This window comes from Camelus bactrianus, chromosome 2, assembly GCF_048773025.1.
Source record: "Camelus bactrianus isolate YW-2024 breed Bactrian camel chromosome 2, ASM4877302v1, whole genome shotgun sequence".
Lineage (NCBI taxonomy): Eukaryota > Metazoa > Chordata > Mammalia > Artiodactyla > Camelidae > Camelus > Camelus bactrianus.
The window spans coordinates 51,887,700-51,914,292 of record NC_133540.1 but is presented as its reverse complement, the minus strand read 5'-3'; the positions used below and the strand labels follow the sequence as shown (position 1 = coordinate 51,914,292).

General features: G+C 38.5%; 1 protein-coding gene across 4 annotated transcripts in view; it reads right to left on the bottom strand.

The window, feature by feature from the left end:
* The window catches only part of PDE5A (phosphodiesterase 5A), a 127,780-nt gene that overhangs the window by 29,057 nt on the left and 72,130 nt on the right, over positions 1 to 26,593 (bottom strand). For all 4 annotated transcript variants that reach the window (XM_045514983.2, XM_010952599.3, XM_010952604.3 and 1 more), the window contains exons 10-13: positions 21,793 to 21,968; positions 18,537 to 18,596; positions 5,534 to 5,680; positions 854 to 979 (exon numbers count right to left, since the gene is read on the bottom strand). In XM_045514983.2, the coding sequence (XP_045370939.1) occupies positions 854 to 979; positions 5,534 to 5,680; positions 18,537 to 18,596; positions 21,793 to 21,968 (509 nt within the window). The remainder of the gene's footprint in view (positions 1 to 853; positions 980 to 5,533; positions 5,681 to 18,536; positions 18,597 to 21,792; positions 21,969 to 26,593) is intronic.

Below are 26,593 nucleotides of genomic sequence, written 5' to 3'. Positions count from 1 at the left end.
ATACCCCAAAATAAGTTTACCCTATTTCTTATAAATGTTTGCTATGGCAGGAAAATACTACTATCGTGTTTCATAGGGCTTCTCAGACAAAAATCACTTTTTTAAACTCTAGCCAGTCAAAATGTGCACCCTATGAAAGTAGAGACAAAGAATAACATTTTTAGAATTTACTAAATCAAAAGAGCATGAAAGCTCTGAATTAAAAAGTTATATTATGGATGCCTGGAACCACTTCCCTAGAATGACTAGTCGATTTCCACTGAAGTTAGAATCTAAGGACACAGATACGAAAAATTTGGCCTGGAAAGGAGTGAATTACTTGAACGTTTTCTGCACTGATCTTCCTTGTAGACAGTCTCTGGTCAATGTATATGAAACCAAAACCCTTTCCATGAAACAGTACTTATAAAATTAACAGAGGGCTCCAGAGAAAAGGCAATAGAGAACACTAGACTCATCTATGGAGCCAGGTGCAGGGACTGAGTAGTTTTTGAGGAATTCTACTATGCAGTAGGTTGAATGGGAGCAGGAGAAATTTGATACCTTTTCTTATACGGTAGGGTTTTCCTTGAAGGAAGTATTTATTTGCCCAAAGACTATTAAGTTTAACATTGGAGTTACTGTAAAGATTTTTTTAAAGCCATATATATTATATATGAAAGAAAATTAATAATTAAGTAATTTGCCATACTAATCTTCATAATTCACAAAATGTAACTTATTTTGTAAGGGGCAATAAATATTATTCTCAATCATCATTAGTACACATTAAAAAAACTTGAAAGAAGATGCTATAAATTTTATTACTAAAGCAACAAAATGTTTTAAATACATAAATGGCTCTAATAAGTACCTGAATTTTGCCTGCTTTCAGTGCAGCAAACATGCACTGAGCTGTATTAAAGGCATGTCTCCAATTATGATAGGCAACATTCTTCCGATAGTTCTTCTTAACACTTAAAATCCACCTGCAAAGAACCTTTAGGAAATAGAGCATAAGGAGTAATAATAATTGCTAACGTTTATCACACATGTATTAATCTTAATGCACTGTACAGAGCATTTACGTCTAACCCTTGGGACTCTGAGGGAGTCACTACTACTTTGATCATTTTACAGATTAGGAAACTGACATTCAGAGAGGTAAACTGCCCAAGGTCACGGTGCTAGTTAAGGCTGGGGCCAAAATTCAAACCTGAGCAGCTTGACTCCAGAGCCTACCATGCTAACCACCACGCTAACTAAATTAGATGTAAAATGCAGGGGACCGTTAAGAAAGGTATTTTGTCATGAGGAAGGCACAGACTAGCTTTTTAAAAGATATCATGTCCGTGTGTCATGAATTAGGAGAGTCCAAATAGTCACCCGTGCATGGATTCACTTTCAGAGAGCCCTGCAAGCAGCCACTCTCCAGCTCTTCTCTGATCCCATTCTGTCAGTCTGCAAAGGCATATGTGCCAGGCTCTGGGGGTGGGTTGGGAGCAATGCACACAGCATATGCCCAAGGACAAATTGGAACTCCAAGTCCTGACCCTTGTCCTTTTTAAACCATGCTTAAATTTTCAGGCAGAGTTACTGCTTGAGAACTAATTTAAAAAAATAACATATACAAATGCAAAATAAAGCCCTGGTGAGTGAGTGAGTGAATGAGTGCGTGCATGCGTGTGTGCGTGCGTGCATGTGTGTGTGTGTATTTTAATGTATACATTTTAAAAGATGGGAGAAAAAAGGATAGAATGTTCAGAAAACCTCACAAGCTGGGTTTAATTCAGCTCCTAAGTGGTGTGGTCAGTAAAATCTCCAGGGACACATGGGCCCTAAGCAAGATAATTTTGTGTTTGTGTTAGCATCAGAGTCTGCCTCTCTTCAGTTCTGAAAGATTTACTATACTTTTGGGAATCTTTAAAAATAAATATGTGCTTCTCCCGACGTATATCACTGGAGATATTTCAAACACAAAGGCAGTGCCCTGGGGACTGGGAAACGTACCAGGGGAAAGAATGTTGCTTTAACAATATTCAGCACAGTCTGATTAGCTGCAGAAGTAGGCCAAAAACAAGGTTTCTTCTTTGTTGGTAGAAATCGCCTACAGAGGATTTGGCAGAAAAAAAATCCATGCTTTCATAGCCTCCCTTTTCTTTTCAGATCTCTTTGTTCCTGTTCTATGACGCAGTTCACAGGGAAATCTGATAAAAAGAACCCGAATGTTCCCTTGTTCTTTCACCCTGAGTAACTGTATCTTGCAGAGGATTTCTGTGTGCATAAGACTGACATGTGCTAACTTAAAGTGCACTGCAGACCTTTCATCATGACCATTTCTGAACAAAGTCAGCCCCAAAGATGACAGATTCATCTTATTAGGAGAATTTTAAATAATGCTATTGACTTTGACATGCTTAGAAACTATACACTGAAGTGTTGTAAAAAATTACTGGTGATTAATTAAAGAATCAAGGAAAATAAGCAGGAAAACCTAGAAATTTAACCCATGGACATATCTCTTTACTAATCATAAATCTGTAGGTATAACTAAATAGGCATATATATCATATAATGTAAACAGTGATAAAAATGACTCTATGAAACATACTTCTTGATGGACTACTCTACTATGCTCCTATTAAGATGGGCCTATTGAATTTGGTAACCCAAAGGCTACCCACTGTATCTAGTAAATAGTAACTAAATTTAAGTGCAGTTTTGGATTCTCTTATGAGGGTGTTCTTAACAGCGTTTAGGAAAATTATGGTTAGATCTGCTAACTGCCTTGTAGATAAGCCTGGCACATTCAAATTTGTAGAACAGTCTTCTGTACAGGACTACTGATGATTATGTACAGTCTGGATGACCCTAGGAAGCACACTCAATACACTGAATCAGTTTCCAACAGTTACAAAGGCTTCTTAAGTTCTGAGTGGCATACTTAAGATGCTATGGGAGAAAAAAAAAAGAAAGAGAAAACATAGCTCGACTCTTGCCTTCAAGAATCTCAATCAGTAGTGAAAATAAAAAAGCGCACATATAAAGGAAATAAATCCACATAAAGTTGAGAGCACAAATTTATTAACTGTCAACAGCATTCCAAGTGGCATGAAGTCAATCCTAGCATTCTCCCAGGAACAGAGACTTGAATCGGGCTCTGAGGAAGAGAAAAGCACGCTGTGGCATAAAGTGGGGCAGACTTGGAAGTGGCCGCCCATTCAGGGGCGGAATGACACATAAACGACAGAAGGTGAAAATAAGCACAGCACATGCACATCTGTCCCTGTACAGTCAGGAGTCTGTTTCAGGGATCAGCAAGAGTTACAGGAGAGCAAGCCAAGATCTGGAAGCCCGGCAGAGACATGAATATCTGACATATTTTTCAGTAGGAAATATTCTGTGTCAGGGCACTTCATGACGCTGCCATCGTCTCTAGCAAAAACGTATTACTTTTACCATCCTAAAATTATAGTGACAATAATATCTGAAATAAACAGAAGAGTCACCAAGGCAGGAAGGCCAACCAGAATGATGGCGGGCGGTGTTCAAGCTGATGTTGGCCGGAAGTGGAACAGTAGTTATTCTAACAGAATAGGAGAGTGGATGCATGAGACATTGAGGAGAAATAACTGCCTAATGGACAAAAATTCAGGAAAAGGTAAGACTAAAGATGGCAAAAGAAATTTTGAGTGACTATCTTCAGATCCAATACCCAAATGCTACCTAAAAACTTATGCTTTTAAGAAATAAGATATATATCAACTCATAAGAATTTTGTAAATAGATACAAGGATCACATTCCTTTGTCCTGGCCAGGCCCTTTCAACAGGATCGCTACTAGTTTAAAGTATGGGAGGTCTCAGGAATGGAAAGGTTTCTGAGTCACTATCTAGGTCCTGTAACCAGCAAGAAGCAGAACTGAGCTATTCACATTTAGAACTTTTGGCTCTAAATGAGATCTTCATTCTATTAATAGAAAGGACTTTTTATAAATGAGCCCTATAACCTACAGTAAAGAAACCTGATAGGGTGATATAACCATGGTCAGAGTTGGTCTAAGGAAGGGATAACTGACGTGTACTCTATGCCTGCGTATTAAGCGAAATATACAAGCGTACATGCATGCGTGAGTAATTCTCACGAGACTCCCACAGGGGAAGTCATACCATTATCCCCGGCTAACAGATTACAAAACTGAGAACTTAAGAGATTAGCTGCCCAAGGAAATTAGAGTTAATCACTAGTAGAGCTATGACTCAAAATTCATGAGCTTTCTACTCTATTCTTCCGTCTCAATTTCTTCATTTGTAAAACAGGGACAATAATAACCAAAGAGCCTTTCTTGAGAGCTTCTTGAAATAATTAAATGATACATTATCTCTTAATCAACATGCTCTAATAGAGTGAAGTATTATTAGAGAAGAGTCTACAGACAGTTGTTCTTTGTTTTCACTCAGTTCTGCACAAGATTGAGGTCAGTAACATAAACTTTGGTTAAAGAAAGGGCTAGATTTGGGCCCCGAGTAATACCATAAATAACACTGTGTTAACCTCAGCTGTATTAGTCCTTAGTTTTCATGCCTCAGTGAGGCTTTGAGAGCAGGGACGACTCATCACTGAAATATGTACCTAGCACAGTGCTGGGTACACTGTTTATTGTTAATAAATTTTCATTTTATGAATTAAAGGATTGCTAAATAGCGGAAGCCTTCAAGGTACTTAAATTTCAGATAGGAAATCTCTACGAGGAGACTAGACATTCAACTGACAGGAAAAAAACAGCCTTAAAGGCAAATTACTGACTTTTTTTCCCCCAAATGGTCCTTTCTATTCTCCCTTATTCTTTGATGCAATACACGTGGCCATTATGAAACAAAATAGAATCCCCTGATAACTCCCAACTGATATTAGAAGGTATTGATTTCAGTCTCGCTATTTTCTGAGAGGTGAATAAGGTAATCAACTGGGGTTAAAATCAGTTTTCATCTTCAAGCTTTGTGGGTGACCCTGCTCGAACCAAGAGCCTGGCTTCACATCAACCCTTTTACTCCCTCATTTCCAAAGGAGTTCACTATCTTTTTGGTCCTTCTTTCTACTGTGTTGTAACCTCCCCAATCAGATCATGTTACTTCCCTGCTTAAAGTTCCTCAGTGACTCACCATTGTTTTCAGGATCAGATCTAAATTCCTCTGAATAGCTTACAAGGTGCTACATGACTTGCTTCTTACCTTCCCCTCTGATCGCATTTCTCGCCACTTTCACCCTCAACTGGCGCTCCATGGCCCCGCCCCCTCCCTTCTGTCTTCCCGCCTTTGCACATCCTGCTCTCACTGTTGGGAACACTCTCCCCTGTTCTTCAGCCTGGTGCTTGATACATGTAGGAACCCGTTCCTGTGTTTTTAATGGTTGATTTTTTTCTTTAAAAATCTCAGCTATACATTAGGTGACAGTATATGAATCACGGAAACTGAAAAATCCTTATTCCATACTAGCATCCAAAACTAATTCTCTCTCTTCACACACACACACACTTTTGTCACTGCATTCCTACCTCATGTTTCATCTGGAAGTTCTGCACAAGGTTGAGGTCAGTGAACATCCGGATTGTGCACAGTGCCGTTTCCAAGTCAGACAGCTCAAAGTCACTGAAGCTGAAATCAGTGATTTTAAGGGTCTGGGCAGATGGTACCACAGCAGCCTTAGGTAAGGGGAGAAGAAGAAAATGAAATAAAGCTGTTAATTAAGGCAGCAGTGAGTCATAAAGTTTTCTTGCTTTGCTATGGGGAAAAAGTACATTGTGTTTTTTTTTTTTTTTCCTTTTTAATGCAATACACTAGAAATCTTTTCATACAGGAGCTTAGGAGCTACTCCTGTTTTTTTGTTTTGTTTTGTTTTTAATCTGAGCCACACGCAGGTAACTAATATGGTTCTGGGTAGGCCAGGAGAAGAGAGGGTGACTATACCTAGAACAGCAGGCAGAACTAAGGACTCCAGTTATCCAGCCCCTTTATACCTCCACAGTGTTATCTGTTCAACAGATATTTATTGAGTAACTATTCTGGACCTGTCTCAGTACCATGAGCTGAAAATCAAGTGGTGAGCAGGATAATGATAATGTTCCAAGCATTTTATGTTTAATTCACAAGACAACCTTATGAAATAGATACTGTAGCTCCATTTTTCAAGTACAGAAACTTGAGCATGGAGGAACACATCCTACCCACCACAGCCCAGGCAGTTAAGGAACAGAGCCCAGCTTCCAGCGCAGGCAGACTATGCAGCTCTCAAATTTGACACAATCTCTACAGACTGACAGAACATCCTTCACCCAAGCCTGATTATAAGAATCACCTAGGGTGCCCATTAAAAATACTCAGTGGTTCTGATTCAGTAGGTCTGGGATGGGTTGAGAAGCTGGTTTTGTTTTTTTGGAGAGGGATTGTTTTTTAATTAACATCCTTGGTTTTGATTTGTTAATCATTTAATTATAGTAAACACCTGCTATTTCTTCAATACACCTTGCTCTTTTTCATCAGTGTTCCTTTTACCTCCTGCTTCTCATACTCTCTTTAACTGAAGGACTTCTTGAAGGCACAGCTCCCACCCAAAGAAGAGTTATTAAATGCCCTTCAGAGCTAACCCTACCTTGGGAATTCCTATTTAATCACACGAAGTTCACTATAATGTAATTTCCTGTTTGTCTCCTAAATACACTGCAACTGACAGGTGGGGCAGTATCTAACACATCTTTGTTTCCATTGTGACTACTGATAGATACAGTTTTAATGTTTAACTGAATATGTATTAAATAAATGGGAGGGAAAAATCTCATTCCCTTCACTTAATTTGAGTCGTAAATTCTAGGAGGGTAAAGCCCATTAACCTGAAATCAGAAAACTAGCAGACTGGGATGTGCATTTCAATCTAAGTTTTGTTTGGTACTGAGTATTTTTTAAAAATCACCAAATTTGTTATACTGTTTAAAAATTGGGCAATTTTAACAACAACAAAAAGGGTTTCTGGCACCTTCTGAAAAATCAGGCCACACTGAACCCAAATCACATGAAGCGGCACTGGCCACAGCCAAGGCGCCCTGACTCCCTCACACTGAGCAGGCTTCTCTCCCATATTTCCTGGTGGCCACTCGCGGGCGTCAGAACCTACTGGAACCCCGACTCCTCCACCCCCTTGACTGTTTACTCTGCGGGCACTTTACCTGCCCGAGCCAGGTCGGCCAGATTCACCTGATGAAAAGAGGCTTGAACTTGGTGTGGGGGAGATACAAGAAAAGTGAAGAAATCTGAACCAGGTTCCTTCCCTTTAATGTTTTTGATCTTAATTTCCTCCAAACCCCTTAAGTTTCTGCTGAGTATCCAGCACATCAGTATGCTCTGCTTTACCTCCATCTTTTACAAAGTAAAAAGGTCAAAATAGTAAGACCTCAGGGAGCAATCTAGAGCTTTCCCCTCCCAAGCCGGGGGCACTTGCATATTCTCTGCTCATCTTGACCTTCATGTTACTGTTATGTACCAGGCGTGTCTAAACTTTAAAACAATGTCACCCTCTTCATACTCCAAAGTAAGAGTCCTTCCCCAAGCCCCAAACTGACGAGAAATGCATTCCTTTCAGTCATTTCCACAGGCTAATGCGTGGGCTGGACTAGGGGAAGAGAGGAGGACTGAAACTGTTTAGATAAAGGGCTGCCTTGTTTACGCCAGCCCCCAACATCAGAGATGGAGCAGAGGACTCCAGGGGAATTCGGAAGTGCGGAGGTGGGAGTAACCCACCTTTTAACTCAAAGCAGATCACAGCTGTCTCCCTTAAACACTGCATGAGAGAACAGATGTTTGTTCTTTAGGGCACCATTATTCTTACAGCAGGAAGTTTTCTTTTTTTTCCTTCTACAAAGGATATTCCAAACGCTACGGGATAAAGACAGCCAGCATGGCTTGTGCCTCGCTCCACTCTCTACTGAGAGAAAAGAATCCTTTCTTTTGCTCGTTCGGCCACGCCACAGCACACCTTTCTGAGCTGACTAGGGGGAAAGGCCGACACTTTCCTTCAGAACCTTTGGTCAGTGATACAGAGGTTCAGAATTCTTGGGATCGATTGCTAACAAGCCACAAGAAAGTCACACGTCATTTAAAGCTCTTGTCAGCCGCTGTTTTGAACATTGCAAGAGAATTCAACTTTCTGCCCTGAGAGGGCTTGGGATAAAGGGGGTTTTAAGCAAAACACTGCCTGTCATTCTAACTTACCATTTAATAAAATATTCTCCATCTTACTAATAGCAGGCGGAAGAGTACGTGGTATTTCTGGGAGAGGTTATGGATGTACAGTTCTGGATTTTCACAGCTTTTCCTTTCACTGATGGTATGATTTGTTAGAATTTGTACAGTGAGATTTCTGACTTTTTCTTCAGGAGATGATATAACTTACTGCACTTGCTATTGAAGATGAACAAATAATACACTTTATTCTGTGATGCAGTAAGGTGCTATACCTGTGTATATGTATTACAGGTGACAACACAATTCAAAACTTCCGGAACTATGATACTACCTGATACAACTCATTCCTCCACATATGAGAGCACAATGCCTGTCTTCTCAGGCAGGAGCATTTAGCTGTTTTAGTGCTTAGTCTGAATATAGTTAAGTCCTTCTAAAGTTGAGAGTTCTAATTTGTGTCAAATTAACCAAATATGGAATGCAAAAAATACACAAAACTCCCTGGGTTAAAAGTTTAACCTGGCAAACAGTTTGGTAGTATAATGTCATTTTTCTTCTGAGTTCTTTAATTATATCTGCCACTCAAACTAATAAAGAAACTAGTTGCCTCTCATGACTCTTTAGAGGAAATTCTTCATTAAGCCCTTTTTTATGACTCTTTTTCTACTGCCTTGGTCCCTTTTCACCGTCCTAAAATGTAAAACCGAATGAAAATAACCAACCAACTCTGGAAGTGAAGTCCGCTAAGAGTGGAACTGGACATACCTTTGGCAACAGGATTCAACTGGGTTAAAAGAAGCAGTATTCAGATTATAAAAATATTTTAGTTGCTCAGTGATCCTTCACCAAAACCAGTTGTTTTGAATACCACCTGATTGATAAGGATCTAAATAAACTGGTCACCAGGAGGCAAAATCCTGCATCAGCTACCACATTTGCATTTTGGCATTAGATAATGATCATAAAAAGAAAAACCTGAAAGCAAGATGAAACACATGGTAAAAAGGAATGTTTGCTATTAGGGGTTCTAGTCCTGATGTTCCACTGACTTTGTCACCCTGAACAAGATGATCAACTTCTCTGCCTGTCTTCTCACCTGTGAAGTGTGGTGGATAGATTAGACTGTCTCTCAGGTATAATTTATCTGTGTCCACAGGGCTCCAGGATTTCTTACTGCCTCCTCACTTTACAACCCAATGCCACCCTCTGAGTGGCATCGAAATCTTGCCAGTGACCTTCCTGTACAAGCCCAAGCTCTGTCTCCGACTCTCTCATCCTTTCAAGTAAATGGACGGGGCACCTCAGCTGTTATGGTTGTCTTTTTCATGCTTGATTCCTCACACATGTCACTCTGTCTGGCTTGCTCACACGACTGACTTAGATAGAGGATCCCAACCTCTGCATGAGTGCAGAGGAGGCTTGGGCTAGGTATGTAGTAGCCTCTATACTTACTGCAATAATGCTCTAAACGAAAAGTTGAGTTTTTAGAAACTGCCATCTATTTTTTTTTTTTTTATGCAGGGGTGGGGAAGTGTCTATATTTTTGCCATTTTTTTTTCAAGGTTAAATAACACACACACATACACTCTCACTTCTGGGCCTGTTTAACTGTTTCTCCTCCTCTGCCGGGAATACATCCCCTCAAGTTTTCATATAGCTAGTTCTTCTTCATTGTTTATGTTTCAGCTGCACCAGAGAGACATTCACTGGTCCCTGTGGTAGATACTGCAGCAAGACTCCGTTAACCTGACACCTATTTTAACCTTTATCTAGTGACCCTTCATTTTCTGAAGAGTCAAGAAAGCTCAAAAATATATTCTCCTGACTCCTTTGCAGCTAGGGTTCCAGGTAGATTTTGCTTTCTTCAGTGAGTATATTTGAGTGAGACCTGAATTTCAAACTAACATAGTGCCTACCACATGAGGAACCCCCCACCCACCCTTTTTTTTTTTAACATGGATCCAGAGGGTATAATGCTGCTGTAGAGATGGCAGTTTTGGCCAGACTATGCTGTGATGGTTGATTCTGGAAGGAGGAGATAGCTCAGTGGCCTTCTGATTCTGGCCTACATGGAAGTTCCCATTGTGCACCAGATCTGGTTTGGTTTTGGGATTCATTCCTGGGGTCATTCATCCACCCCCTCCAATGATTTGAAAGCACCTAATTACATTCTTTTCTGCTTCAAATAGCTATAGCAGTTTCTGTTATCTGTAATTGAACTACATTAGGCAAAGTGTTGGCAGGCAACAAATTCTCAAGGCTAGGAATTTGGTATTAGACAGTTGGCTTTGTTGGGTTTGCAGGCAGAAGGGAATCAGGTTTCCAAGAGAGCAGTGGCTCTCAGTGTTTGGTCCCTGCAGCAGTAGCATCTGAGAACTTGTTAAAAATGCAAATTCGTGCGTCCCAACACAGACCGACTCAATCAGAAACTCCGGGAGTGGGGCTCAGCCGTCTGTGTTAAAATAAACCTTCCAGATGACTCTGATGAGTGCTGAGCTGTGAGAACCACTGCATTAGGGATTGGGTGTTAGTAATCAATAGCAAGCAATAGCCATTTAAATCCTCACTTGTGGTTACGCAGAAGGAAATCCCTTTTGGTGGACTCTGTGGTGGCCACTGTATTGCAGTGAGGTGCAAGGTGGGCTGGCTGTGGCCAGTGGCTTTGGAGGGATCAAAGAAAGCAAATAGAGTCTCTGGGCTTTAAATTTTGGGGTCAAGTCATGGTCAGAAGAGTAGAGAGTTTTTATGGCTCTCCTAAACCATTCTATTTCTTGAAGCACTAATGCAGGTGAAACCCACACAATCTTATTCTGCAGGTCGCTGAATTACAGTGTAGGATGAAATCACAGACTTGCCATGTCTCTTATGTGTAAGTCACGGCATTGATTAGGAGCGAGTGGGGCACCAAGAATGGAACTGAGACATTTGAGAAGATGCTGGTAACTACACACATCTCAGACCATTCACTCCAAAATATGTCTCTATAGTAACATAGTGAATATACTTTAACAGTGCCTATACTTTACAGTCATAGTTCGTTTTTCTGATTATAATTACATATTATTATATAATTTTGTGATCATCAAGCACCTAACCAGTTCTCCATAATATTAAATTTAATTTAATTTGGCAAAGAGCTGTAATACAAATGTTAATATTAGTAATGAACCATGCTGTGTCAGACACAACAGACAAATTGTAGATTATGCCTTCTTCTCTTACAGTTCAATTATTCACTTTATTTACTTTTGAAAAATTTTAATTATAGTTGAATTCCTTCTTTCATCTGTACAATGAATATTTTGTTGTTGTAATCTTAAAAACTCAGCTTCAGCTTGTCTTAAGTGTCATTAAAGTTTGATTCATTCACTTCTAAGAACACTGGAAACTCAGGATGGGAAAGGAATGACCTTAAAAGTTTTCCACTTTTTACCAGCTATGGTAGGAAGTTACTTAAAATGGTCAACTACTAACAACAGCTAATATTTACTGGGGACGTATGAACCAGGAACTCTGATCACTACAACTCTGTGAGATAATGATAAGTTCTTTCATTATCGTCCTTTAACAGATGAAGAAACTAAGGCACAGAGAAGTCACAGATTTGCCTGAGATCAAGGAGATGGAATCTGAACCATCTCTCTCTAGACTCATGTTCTCAACCATCATACTGTATTCATCAAAATGAAAGCTGACAATGAAAATGTATCTCCGTGGCTCTTCAAATGTCTGGCTCTGTGACTAGTTAACAGGCTGTTTTATTCATTTCATTAACTATTAAATTATTTCTAGCTTCTTAATCACTTTAAGGAAAAAGAAAGCATAATCTTGTTGACTGAACTGAAGGATCATGAATAGTATTTCATGCTAGATCACAGGCTTTCTAATCTGAAATTTCCAGAATCAATCGATTGATTCATTCATTCAACAAAACAGTAAACCAGGTTCCTGTTAAGTGATCACTAAATGGTAGCCATTATCATCATTATTATCATTGTTATTATTACTCAAGAACTAACGGTCTGATGGAGAAGACATAAGTAATTGAAATACATAGTTTTTTAAGTGCAACAACACAAGTATGCTGGTAGTTTGCACAAGGGATTCCTAACAACACAATGATAGAGAAAATAACTACACATTTAATTACTGTTTTTAGTCACACGTAATAGTTAATTTTGTCTCAAGTTGACTAGCCACAGGATGCCCAAATTAAACATTCTTTCTGGGTGTGTCCATGAGGGTGTTTCTGGATGAGATAAGCATTTGAATCAGTGGACTCAATAAAGTAGATTGTGCTCCCTGATGTGGGTGGGCACCATCCAATCCACTGAGGGCCTGCATAGAACAAAAGGCACAAGAAGGAGGAATTTCCCCCCTTCCGCTTCCTACCAGTCTGCTGGAGTTGGGATATCTCATCTCTTCTCAGGCTCTTGGACTGGGATTTCAACCATCGGCTCCCTGTTCTCAGGCCTTTAGACTCAGCTGAACCACACCACTGCCTTTCCTGGGTCTTTAACCTGCAGCCAGAAGACTGCTGGACTTCTTAGCCCCCATAATTGTGTGAGCCAATTCCTCAGAATCTTTTATATATTTATAAAGTCACCTACTGGTTATTTTTCTCTGGAGAACCTGACTAATAAAATTCCCTGTTTTTCTAAAGTCAAAGAGAATCATTCCTGAGTTTTATCAGTTACTTACTTAAGACAAATGATAACCCTTCTTTTATTCAACTATTTCTTATTATGAAGTCTATTTACACAACAAAAGGGACACACTGGGACACACCTGTGGAAACTTTATGGGAATTAATACATTTATAAAGTGTACAGTCTCCTTGAAGCCCATAAAGCATGTGTGGAAAATAACACACTTGGGTAAGGTACATTTATAAGGGTCATTTAAAAATCATTGAATTTCATATTTTTGGTGAAAGCCTCATGACAAAGGTTTATATTCGGCCTGTGGCAAGGTCTCTGGTAACCCAGCGGAAAGCAGAGACACGTGGCTACATGGCTACACAGTTTGCTCAGCTGTATAATCTCCATACAAAACGGTCACGCAAAGGCCTTCTGCCTGCCTTGGGCACCAAGTGTCAGTTCTCAAGAGCTAGAACAGAAATTACAGAAACAACTTCTGATAGTCAACTATTAAGAAAAGGCTCCTTATTCAGAAAATTATTTATTAAAATAAGTCTGAAAACAAGGGCAAACACTGAACTTGGTCTTCCGCAGAACGTCAGATTTTTCCAATTAGCTTCAGTGTTTTAGAGGGGAATTTTGTTATGTCACTCCCTCATGTTCACTTAGTATAAATGTTAAATGTTTTTTCCTCAGTGATCCATTCTTTAGGGAGATTACTTTCAGGGATGCTCAGTCAGGTGTTGTAAGTTCTCCTTAGCAGTCCCCGAGCCCTATGCCTGCACGCCTGCTGGGGCACTCTTCTGTGCAGAGCAGTCTGGGTCCCGCTTTTTGAATAAAGCCACTTGGACAGCCATCACATTACACTTTACAGAAGACTAACATCTCTCTTCCCCACGTTTAACACATGCAGAAAATGTGTTTTTAAAGAAAACCCCCCACACAATTAGTTTACAAGGCTGTTAGAAAATATCGTTCTCTAAAAAGGAAGGGAAACCAGATGAGAAAGATGAGAAAGAAATCTGCTAATACAAAGAGAGGTGACTGTTCGACTCAACATGTGGAACCAAATCTTAGAGAGAAAAAAGAAGTGAATAAGGCATAGCAGGACTACATTAGTATATTTTCTTCAGTAACTATATTAACATTTTCCTTCTTTCTAACATTATATAAATGGATTCCTTCAAATCTCTATAGGGAAGAGGCACCAACTATAAAAAACTTGAATAATGAGCATATGGTTTTTCAAAACCATATAAAGAAGGCAAATGTCAAGATTCCAATAAAGTACGTATATGCTTAAAAGTAAAACTTCAGAGAAAATGTATGGCTGCAACTGAGACTAATACACACAGATTTGGTTAACATCTAGTTAGTATATAAGAAGCTCAAGAACAGTGCCATCATACTTTGGAATTCAGGCTACCACTGGAAGTAATCCTCTAGTAAAATCAAAGCAAAACAGGTCATATTAGCTTGTCAAATGAAAGTAGGAAGAATCAAACATTACATCTTGCAGTGTGGAAAGGATACAGCCCAGTTCATGTTATGACATCTATAAAAATGAATGCATCAACTGCTAGTGCACAGGAGGTCCAAAGGACCCAAACTGATTCAGAGTATTTCTAGCACCTTTTGAGGAGGAAGGTGCCTTCCTGGATGCCTTAAGTTACTACAGTTCAGTGACACTAATTATCAAGATCATAGGGTCAACTCCTCTTTATTATTATCTGCTCAAAATTTTCCATTTATAATTTGACTATTCATGTAGATTTCCCCCAAAAGTGAGGGAATGTGATGATCATCTTGATATACGCAAGTGGATCTACACTCTAACACTGCCTGAGGCATGAGAGATTTGGGTCAGGTGTCAGGCTCAGCCCCTCACTGCTGTTACCTGCAGCAACCACATGCATGCCCAATCAAGAGGGGTCACGTGAAGCTTCTGGCTCTTAAGGTTAAAGTCAAGATGAGGTATAAATTCCGTCCTAAGAAGTCCTGCCTAAGTGGTCAGCTCCTCCCTCTCTCGCTATTTTGATATGGTAGAAATTTCAGGATCACATCAGGGTCTCAGTCTGCTTTTAGATACATTACTTCTGATGAAAGAAACTGCTGTAAAGTAGAAGGTACAGGGACTGGACTGAATCAGCACTGACTCCCTGACAAAATTAAGAAGATTATTTAAAAAAACTACCCTAATACCTATTTATTTACTGTTCTAAACAAGAGAAGGTGGCAGAAAAAGGCAATCAATCAGACATTGTTACTTAACTTAACTGGACATCTTAACTAACAACTTTCTAATAACCATAACCAGGTCAGTTGGGGTTATTTTACTTCTATCTCAGTAACTTGTGACTAAGGATTATTAAAAGGTATATGGCAAAATGCTTGTTTAAGGCCTTCTTTCTGCTGCACCCAATTTTGAGTCAAGAGAAAATTACATTAAAAAATAGATTTAAAATGAGTTTTTTAATCTCAAGTAAAGCAAGGGGAAAAAAAGGATTCTGAATTTCCTATCAACTTTGTTATATTTTTGTTATGACTAAAAAACTTTTTGGAACAGGGGCATAAATATTTAGTATACTTAAAAAACATTTTTAAATTCTCTTAAGAACTAATTTCTAAAAATAAAAATTAAGAAGTATTTGATGGCTTTTCAATTTATTTTAGGTTTTAAATTGCAATAAATCATCAGACATGTGACTAAGACAGCAATTTTGGTAATTGCTGGACGACACAGGCACCTGTATAGTGGGGGCTGCAAAGGAATTTTTATTAGGTTGACAGAAAACAAGAATTGAAATCAGTTCCTGAATCTCAACCAATTTAAATGAATTATTTGACCTACAAACTATGTAATAATCCTAAATTTCACAATGCAGCTGCCAGAAATCTATTTTCCAAATGGAACAACAGATGGTTTTGAACAATACTGCAATATAGCAATTTTCAGTTTTTCCAGTGTTTTTCTCTTGCTAAAATTATAAACATAATTGTGAAAATAATTTTCAGATTTTTCTGAGACTATGCTATTTTCAAAGTGAAAAGCAAAGTTTAATATCCCAGTGGATTTTTTTTTAGCTTTACCTTTAAAAATGTCTCTATTTGCTAGTTTTTATTTATCTGAAACTACATATGGCAGAATGTAGCCTTGCCCTCATTTTAGAGCTAACTTAATCCCACAGTGCCTGCAAGCTCTTCAGAATGTACCTCTCCTTGTGATAACTTTCAGCTCACAGTATGCAGTTAGTTCAAAACTTTATCACTCTAGGAGGATTAGACAAATGGGCCAATTAAGCCTGATGTGGGAGATACTTTAAACCTCTTAACTTCTTAAATAATTGAAAAACTCCTCATTCTTCCAAACATCACCATGAACAAAATAAATACAGCCAATTCGAATGAGGCTAACCCCAAAAGACACTTCACCTTTCAGATGAAATCACCTCAAGTTCCTTCAACTGTTCTTGGCAAGATGACTCAGCTTCCTACTTGGTGATCTAATCAATAAAGTGTACAAGTCCTCATTCTTCCTCCTTCTCTCTGAGCTCATTCTCTCCAGGGCTGTGCAATGAAGTGTGGGCTCTGGGTCTGGACTGCCTGGATTTAGGACTGGTGCCATCACTCCCAGTCTGGGTAGGACAGTCTCAACTCTCAACCTCTAACTCCATTTTCAAAATGCTAATAATACTGACCTTACAGGGTGGCTGTGGATTAAATACACTTAGTTCACACACACAAAGAAAGTCAAACACGCCAGGTATATGTTAAGTGCTTAGTAAGTGTAGCTAGTCACTATTATTATATCCCTTTTCTCTTGTCTTGGCCAAAGAAATGTCTCTTTAGTGCCTCAGCCACTTCAAAGTCCAGCTCTCTTTCCGTCTTGCCGTGTTAGTCTCACACTCACCCTAGATGTCCCCCTTTGACCAAGAATACGTTGGCTCTCTTGCTTGTGAGCCACCCCTGCTCAAACACACAGCAAAACAATAAAAAAACTTCACAGAATTCAGCCAACACCCTTCTCAGCTACTTCTCTTTCATACAAAACCTACATTCTTCACATAGTCTATATTCATTTCCTCAACTTTCTCACCATTTACTCTTCCCTTTTGCAGTTGCACTCCTGAAGCTGCCTTTTCAATAATCACCACATCACTGAACCCAGCAGCCTTTTCTCAGTCTTATTTCTCAACCTTTCTATGACAATTGATGGGATCTCCTTCCTTTCAAACTGTTCCACTTGCCCTTTGTGCCACTGCTGTATCCCAAGTCTGCCTCCCTGCTGAACCACCACTTTCCTTAGCTGGTTTCTCTTCCTATACCTTCCACCTAAATCTCTAGAGTTCTGCCCTCAGCTTTTCATATCTTTCTGCACTCTCCCCCAACTGCTCCATTCCCATCATTTCATGATCACGGGACTCCCCCATATCCCATGATTAAACTTCCAAATCGCCGCCTCTAGTTCTGACTACCAGCCCCTCACCACTCCAGTCCTGCCCTCCCTAGTTGTTGATGATGCCCATTTGGCTGTTCTATCAGCACCTCAAACTTACCATGTTCTAAATCAAATTTATCCATTTTCCTTCTTAATGTTTCCCCTTTTATTAATGAATGGGGCTCTCATTCTTAGAATTACCTAGGTCAGAACATTGGATTCATCACTGACCTCTCTCCCTAATAGCTCGTCACAGAGAAGGCAGTGGTTATGTGCATGTGCTCTGGAGAGACACTGTGTGAGTCTGTATCCTCACTCCCCACTTCCTGCCAGTGTGACCTTAGGCAAGTGTGACCTTAAGAAGCTTGGCTTCTCCATCTTCAGCGTGGCCTTCACAGCAGAGCTGTGCACTTTCCATGAGAAAATGGGTGTAGGGGCACAGAGGGTGAGCATCTGGCTAGCCATGACAATGATGACAAAGAAACAGAATCTCAGTGATCCATTCATACCCTTCTCATTCCTTACGTGACTCTCGTCACATCTCACACAGACTTTATCTACGTGGCCTCAAGTAAATTTAAACTCAGAGGTCCAGCCTTGGTTGTAAATGTGTAAATGCCTTAAACGTTCATTAATCTCAACCGAGGCAATCTCAGTCAAGACCTAGAACATGTGACATTCTACTTCCATGTCCATGTGCTTTTCTCACATAGCATCCTAAATAAGAATGTAATGAGAATTCAGGAACTGATCTTATTTGAACCCAATTTCACATAACATTCCATAAGCCATATGGTCAGAAATTAAAATCACTCTCAATTCTTGATAATGAAGAACACGTTATCAGTATCAAGCTATAAAATCTTTATTGTCGTTACTCTAGCCAAACAACTGCCTTGCAGTCACCTGTCCACACTTTCCCAGGAACTGAAAACTAAATTTAATTCTGGCTTAAGAAAGATGTAAAGATTATAACAATTATTGGAAAAAAATCAGAATCATACAATGTATTGCAAAATCAGTATGTTATTATCTTGTGCTCTGTGTTACCAGTGACTTGGCAGCCCTGTAAGAAAGTGGACGTGGTTAAATACTTTTATAAATGTCTATCCAAATATTTACCACATTTAATTAAATATCTAGGGGACCATTACCAGAAGAAGCAGTTACTGGAGAGAAGCATGATTTTTATTAGTTAGCTGCCTGTAGTTAGTCATTTTTATAAAGAAAAAGGAGGAGGATTACCGCTAGGGACTGGAGCTCTCTTGTTTCTTCCTCTGCTGCTGAAGCATGATAGGACAGAACCTGCAGGGTAAGAAAAGAAGAAACGCAGGTTTACAGGAGAGGACTGCCAAATGGAGACTACAATTTCAAGCTTGGGATTTTGCTAAAGCTTCCCGCAGAGATAACTAGACTCCTCAGAATGCCGTATCTTGTTTGCTGCTTTCTTTAACAGAAAGAAAACCCCAGATTTTGATTCAATTGCTTATTTTGGAAACAAAAAGTTATACTCTCTATGTTCAAAGAAAACACTTATCACTTTTATTCTGACATTGTTGATATAACAAACATATTATTTATAAGCCATACTATTAGCTCAAACTTGGCATAAAATTTATTTTGTGTTGCTTTTAAAAACAAATACTGACTTCAGTTATTTTGACTTGTGCACAGAATTAAGAAAAAGATCTTTGTATAAAGTGACATTTTTAGCTTTGCTATTTGGAAAGGAAGTAGTCTAGAAGTGGCTCTCGGATTAGGCCTGTAACCACTGTAGAATTCCTAAGGAAAAACTGCATGGCTGAGATATAATGTCACACAGACTCAGGGATCCCTTTATACTCATAGGATTCAAGAGCTGAGAACAGGGCTGGCCTATAAATCCATCCAGGAACAGCGGACACCTACGCTCAGGGATTCTCACGACCTGGCTGCGAGCTCACACCCAGTGAGGAGACAAGAGGGCCCAGGACCCAGCTTTCAACTCCTAGTACACTTTCCGTTAACCTCGTGGAGTAAGTTATAAGAAGATAGTAAATCAGGTTTACTATCTTCTCATACGATTTAACATGAGACTCATTAATTCCCATTTTCAAAAGTGATAGCTACTAAGTAATGGGATAATATTTTAGACATTCTTTTAAATCAAAGTAGTGGCTGCATTTAAAATGGTCTATCATATTTTTAAAAATATATTTTTAAAGCCCATTTTTAACAGAGTCGACACAGATTTACTAAAACCCCCAAAAGTTTTAAAATCAATGATAACAAGGTATCCCATTTTCAGACTTTAAATGGGGAGCCAAGTAATTCAGCAGCCCAAACTAGTTGTCCATGAACCATGTTTTAAAATTTTAAGCAATTTAAAATCTAAAGCCAAATGGTACACGTCTACCATCTTGTGATTCAGAATGTAATAATATCATGCCACATGGGATCTGTCTTAGCATTGGAACCCATTAATCATGAGAAACCTCAGGAAACTTGGAGCTGCTATCTCCTGTTCCTGTGAAACTGACAGGTCACAGCTGCTAACCCGCTGACACCCCAGAGGTGGTTTGCTGAGAAAAGCTAAGACTGTGACCATGACTTAGTCTTACATAAATCCGAGCACTGCAACATGGATAAACGAATAAAGAAATAACACAACACTGTAAGTTCCACAAGTTAATTTTATCACACAATGAAGATAAAAGCAGCACCCTACTCATCGGGTTGTAGAGATTACTTGTTTTAGAACAAGTGAGAACAGAGCAAGCATTTACCAAAGGCTAGCTATTATTGTTGTTGTTTTTCTGTCATAGTGATCATGTCTTCCAGGTCAAAATAATTCCCTGTCATAAGGAAATAGGAGTGGTTTGTGTCCCTAGCTTTTATCTAATGCTTCCTAAGAAAAATTTTTTCAAGGTTAAACCTGTGATCATAGGTATGACTTCCTATAATGAACTGAAATTAAACACACCATGTGAAAGCCTAATTACTCATATATTTAACTGAAGTAAAACTTCAGTGCAAAAATAGAAATAAATCTCAATTGGGAAAATATTTGAAGATTTTGAACAAAATGATATGGTACCTGAGACTTGCTTCAAAATTATCAATGGATTAACAGGGAAGAAGAATGCAGAGAAGTGAAAAAGGGTATGGATGGAATGAGAGTAGCCATGGATCCTTAATTATTGAAGATGGCTAATGAGCACATGGGGGCTCATTAAACTATTCTTTCTACTTCTGTATATGTTTGAAAAATTCCATACTAGAAAGCTTTTTTTAAAAAAAAAATTTCTAATCAATAGCTGGCTTAGATTCATTTCTTCAGTGCAAAACCATGGAAATGGCAAAAAATTAAAAATTAAAGTCATGCACATATGCACACATGCACACACGTACACATATGTATATGAGCAGATAAATGTAATTTGAAACATACGTATATGTGTGTGTGTGTGTGTATATATATATATACACACACACACACACATACATATATTTGAAACTGAGATTTCCACTGGTTTATAATACAAAGTCTCTTATGTAACACTACAGCAAAACTATTAGTTTTATATATATATTCATGGTGGAAAGTGAAGTGTACCATCTTGGTTATTGGTTAATCTTGACTTATGCATATCTTTCTAGCTCTTGAGTTTAACTATTTTTTCATTAGGGATTGAAGGAAAAGTTACCATCCATATCCCAAACATTGATTCCCAATAATCTTGACTAGGTAAGTGTAGGCAAACATTCAAATATATTTCACACTAGCGTTTGAATGACTAAGTAATGCCCTATATGAAGTCCATTTCCCCAAACTGGTCTATGATGTAAGAAATTCCTGTGTTACAGGAAGTGAACATTTTCAGGCAGTTAGTGAAATACACTTGGAAAGGACTGGCCCCACTTAGGTAGGATAGTCCTACTGGGGAAGGAGGTCAGTTCCTCAAGCCAGTGGTTCACATTCAGAATCAGCTGGGGGAGCTCTGTAATCATGTAGACTCTCAGCCTCTTCCCAAGACTTACTGAATCAGAATTTTCAGAAGCGGGATCCACAAATCTGCAGTTTGAAAGTCTCCCCTTTCCTCATTTCTGATTCTGAGTGTGTAGGATTTCTGTGTTTGTTTTTTATAGTGTGTGAACACAACTGCTCATGAGGAGAGACGGGGAGGCTCAGGCAATGGGGAAGGGACAGATGGTGGCAGCAGACATCTGTGTGAAGGGATTATACGGTCAAGGATTGCTTTCTACCAAAAACAAGCAGAGGACTGAAGGGACAAATGGCTTGAGTTCTGGTTTGGTGATATGACCTTTGACAAGTTTCTAAAATATTCTGGGGTCTCAGTTTCATCAGCTGTTTAAAAGAGGAAATAAGGATCTGATCATCTAAATCATGATTCTCATGAGGATACAAAGATATAACAGACAGACACCAAGTGTCATTACGAGAAAGAGGTGCAAGCTGAGGGGCCACAGAGACGGAGAATTCCTGTAAGTGTCAGCCCACCTCTAACGTGACCATCTGCTTGGCCATGGCTCTCTCCACTGCTTCGTACATCTGTGTGTTCTGGATCCCCAAGCCACAAAAGATGACAAAAGCTTCCAGAAACTGTTCATCGTTTCGGTTGAAAGGCTTCACCTTGCCGGTAGTCTCTTCCATTTTATTAACAAGTTGGCAAACTCCTATAACAATCCAAGAAATTGAGCAAATGTCACTACTCATTATCATACTTTTTACTGACTTTCACAAACACCTCCCTTCCCGAAGACTGTTATACACTTCTTTCTTGGGACTGCTTACCATCGCCAAACATGCAAACGAATCTTCACAAACATAAGCTAGAAAAGTTAACTGAATGCATTTACATAAGAACTTGTTTCACAGAGTCTTAAATGTATGTTGCCTGTGTTCAAAAAATCCTAGAGCGCTATTTTCTTCCAGACTTGGTCTCAAATTCTACATCAGTTGAGTCCCCAAAGACAATTTGTCCTTTGAAGACTAATTGGATTTTTGTACACTTGCCAAGAGAACAATTTTGATGCACATCAGAATTTTGGGTCACACAGACTGTCTTCCCTTACTGAGAAACCAGAAGTTAAAAAATACAATTACATACAAATAGAAACAGGCAATTCATACAGACCATCTCAAATTTCAAATATGCACCTCTGCATCCAGGAGAATGATATTTGCAGATCATTTCTGATACTGCAAATAAATGCCCATAGAAGTAACTATTTACTTAGAGAGAAAAGCAGAACTAACCTTTGAAGAAAATCATAATATAACCTCCAAAGTCCTGGCCTCTCTTAGAAAGTCAAACATATATAGCCAATATAAGTGTAAGATTACATCAAATCTTTTTTTAAAAAATTTTTATTGACATATAGTTGATTTACAATGTTGAGTTAGTTTCAAGTGTGCAGTGAAGTGATTCAGTTATACACAGATATTCTTTTTTAGATTATTTTTCATCAAAGGTTATTACAAGATACTGTAGTTCCCTGTGCTATACAGTAGGACCTTGTTGTTCATGTAGTTTATATACAGTACTGTATATCTGTTAATCCCAAACTCCTAATTTATCCATTACATCAAATTTTTATTGAACTACTTGCTCTATGGGATTTTGAGCTTACTGGTTTCTGAGAGGAGTCTGGTGACCTCCTACCTCTGGGTAAAACAGTGCTAGTAAAGTCCTATTTCTTCTACATCTGTAATAGAGACTTCCACCATGTGCCCACTGTGGGGTAGGTGTTGTGCTTAGAGCTTTAGGACACATATGAACTCTAGTCTGCACAATTTACACTGTGTGACATGCCCATTTTATAGATGAAGAAACTGAGTCTCAGAAAGGATAAGTCATGTGCTCCAGGCCACTTAGCTAGTATGCTTAGGTCTAAAATTCGAACCCCAGCTCAGCCTAGCCCCATAGGCCAGTTCATTGCCACACTGCTGGGCTGAGCTCCTTACCCCACTCAGTTCATTGCTGGCAGTTCCCTGACTGCATCTTTCTCGCCCACACCTTTGCCTATGCTTTTGCACTGGCTTGCACTGCTCCCTACTGCACTCTCCTGTTATCTAGTAGATTCCTACATTCCCTTCACAAGGAGATCCCAGAGGCCCCCACTTCCAGGGTGAGGCAGGCACGTCTCCTTTCTATCCCCTTAACTTTATTGCTTGGAGTATCATGGTGTATTTTATTTCTGTCTCTCTAGACTGCACTTATCTTGGGCTTAGAGATTTAATTTTTTCAGTTCCACTTCCTTAGCTAGCAATGCCCGGCATACAACAGGACTCAAAAAATGTTTACTGACTTAATGAAAGAACGCAGGACTGTGGCTCTGACCCAAACTACTTTCCCATGAAGACCATAGCCTGTTATCTCTTATTTTTCCTGGAGCACAGAAGGATTTCAGAGTCCATGATGATGCCTGGTTGCAAATGAAGTCCCTTTGTTACCACTGATGTACACTGTATTTTTAACACTATAAAGTATCTGTATTCTCATTCTGCTCTTTTTTTGTTTGTGGGAGTTCTCCTACTTTAGACAGTAAAGTCACCCTTATCTATCTGTATTTGTACGACAGAGATTACGTCTCTCACACTTATTCCATTATTAAGAAAAACTTTAAGCAAAACATAATGAATTTGGACACTGCAAGTAAAAACCATGACTAAATGGCAAATGGCATTCAGTATCTTAAAAGACCATGTTCCATGTATGGTAAAAATGCAAGGGTTATGTCCTCCATCCTTTGTAAATCCTCAAATTATAAACATGGAGCTGTTTATATAGCCTGGCTATCTCTCAACTCACATTTTTTTTTTGTCAGTCACATGTTCCATGCCCTTATCCTTCACAATGTAATTGCTTTTCAATTTTTACTAAAGTTTTCTCCTACTTGGTAGCCACTTTTCATAAATAAGATTTTTCTTTTCACCACTTCATAAGATTGACTGCATGTATGGGAAGGAAAAGATGACCAGGAGGGCTGGGACGTGGCCATTAGGCAGCCTGCCAGGCTTAGGATTGAGCTAAGTAACTCTCTCCTGGACAGCGGATCACATCTGTCTCAGTCAAAAGTCACTGAATGAATACATTAAGCGGTATTAATGAATACCTTATAAATCTAAAGGTAATGAAATGGAATGGTAAGTGTATAAATAGGAAGAGTAGGCTGTAACAACCACAGCTCAGAATTGTCTATGTCACAATCCAACCCCTATGGATACAGATATGCAGACACAGAAGCAAGAAAAGGGGGGAAGACAAATTATCTAACCCTTTAGGCATGTAATTTAATTCTTCTTTGAAAGCAGTCATATTTACACAGCATTCATAACAATCCTGCTGATCTCTTCACACCTTTCACAAAATTTAATTGTATCAAACAAAAATACTCAGGTTGGGGGGAAGAAAAGCTATGAAGAAGAAAAATGTTTATAACAAACAGGGCTCTTTGTTTCAGAAAATGTAAATCTTGAGCTCATTTACAGATAGTTTTCACAATTTATTCATTAAAGATCTGGATGAGTGGATAAAAGGTATGATAATGAAATTTAAAACTCATCATTTGAGATGCCACATCTACTGTAAGTCATATAAAATCAGAACCACATACATAAAAGAATGTAGTTATTCCAGAACCAAAAATAAAACAAAACCACTCAGTGAAAACCAATCAATATATACAATCATAAGAAAAAATATTCAAAAACATATTAGGAGAAAACCAGGAAGTAGTACAGTTAGGTAGCAAAATATCAGTGTTACTTAAAATTAATAGAGTTCAGAAATACTTGTACAGACATTACTTCATGTGGTCATCACAGCAGCTCTGAGAGCTAGTTGGCACTGAAAGCATCTCTGGAAATTATGCTGAAGGGAAGAGACTGTTTCTAAAAATCACACAATTATGCTTCCTTTTCTATAATTCCAGGGATCAGATGTTGCTACCAACCACAGTTTTCCTCCTGGTTTCTTGGCAGAACAGGGGGTGAACTCTTCTATCCTGCCTGTAGACCCATGTCCTCTCTACCACACAGCATCCATAATTAGCATCCTGTCTTGTTAATATGTTAAGGCCTGCCCTTACACCTTATCACCTATCTTGCAAATATCTATTTGTACTTATCACTTGTCAATTATCTTTATTTAGAGAGGTTTTTCTGCTGTGTAAAATAATTTCTCAAATAACTGAGTCATCTTTTAAGTTTTCAACTATAGTGTCTCGCTTTTAAAAGAAGCTTCCCCAATTTTTCCCCATTTTAAGATTACATATAAACCTATATTTTCCTCTAGTACTTTTATAGTTTCATCTATCACACTTAATCTTCTAATTCTACTTAAATTTTTCCCCTGAATTGCTACTGGATTCTTATAAAACTTAAATAGTTATCCATTCTCTAATCATTTGAATTGCCACCTTAAATAATAAATTCATACTTATTTCAACTATGTACTTTTCCCACATTTTAATTTTATGGTATTGTATGTATACTAATCAAATTCTTGTCAATTGAAATCATTTTTTTCTTTCTTAGAGGTACATAAAATGGTGTCTTTCAATCAATGGCATTTAGGAACAATGAAGTATACTATATCATACATGATAACACAAACATTATATACACCAGACTTGGGTCTGCATTTAGACTTTCTATTGTGTTCCATCAATCTTGCCATCTCTTTTAGCACACATATAGTAATTTTAATTATGCTACTTTAACAGCATTATGTTAATTTCTGGTAAGGCAAATCTCTATCCATCAACTCTGACTATGTTATTCTTTGAGATGAGTTTTATAAATGATTCTTTTTATGTTATTCTTTCAGATAAATTTTATATATGTTGTTCAAGAACTCCCCCCTCTCCTGAAAAAAAATCTTACAAAGATATGTATTAGAATTGATGTAAATCTAAACTGCAAAAATTACCAGCTTACAAAACAGATTCTTATTGTCAGGAAATGTTCTGCCAGTTCACTTATGAAAAATTTTCAAGTTACTCAGTAGACTTTTATAGTTTTCCTCATCTAGATGTTCCTATATCTGGCAAAGTTTCTTTCTTGTTACTATTGTCAATGGGATTGTTTTCCATTATTATTTATCTTGGCATGTAAGAAAGTTATTTTTCTTTAATAATTTGATAGCCAGACATTGTGGTATATACCAGAAACTGACACATTGTAACTGACTATACTTCAGTAAAAAAAGAAATAATAATTTGATAGCCAGGTACTTCTTCAACTCTCTTTTTAGATAGGCACTTTTAGCTGATTCTCTTGGGTTCCTCCATTTAAC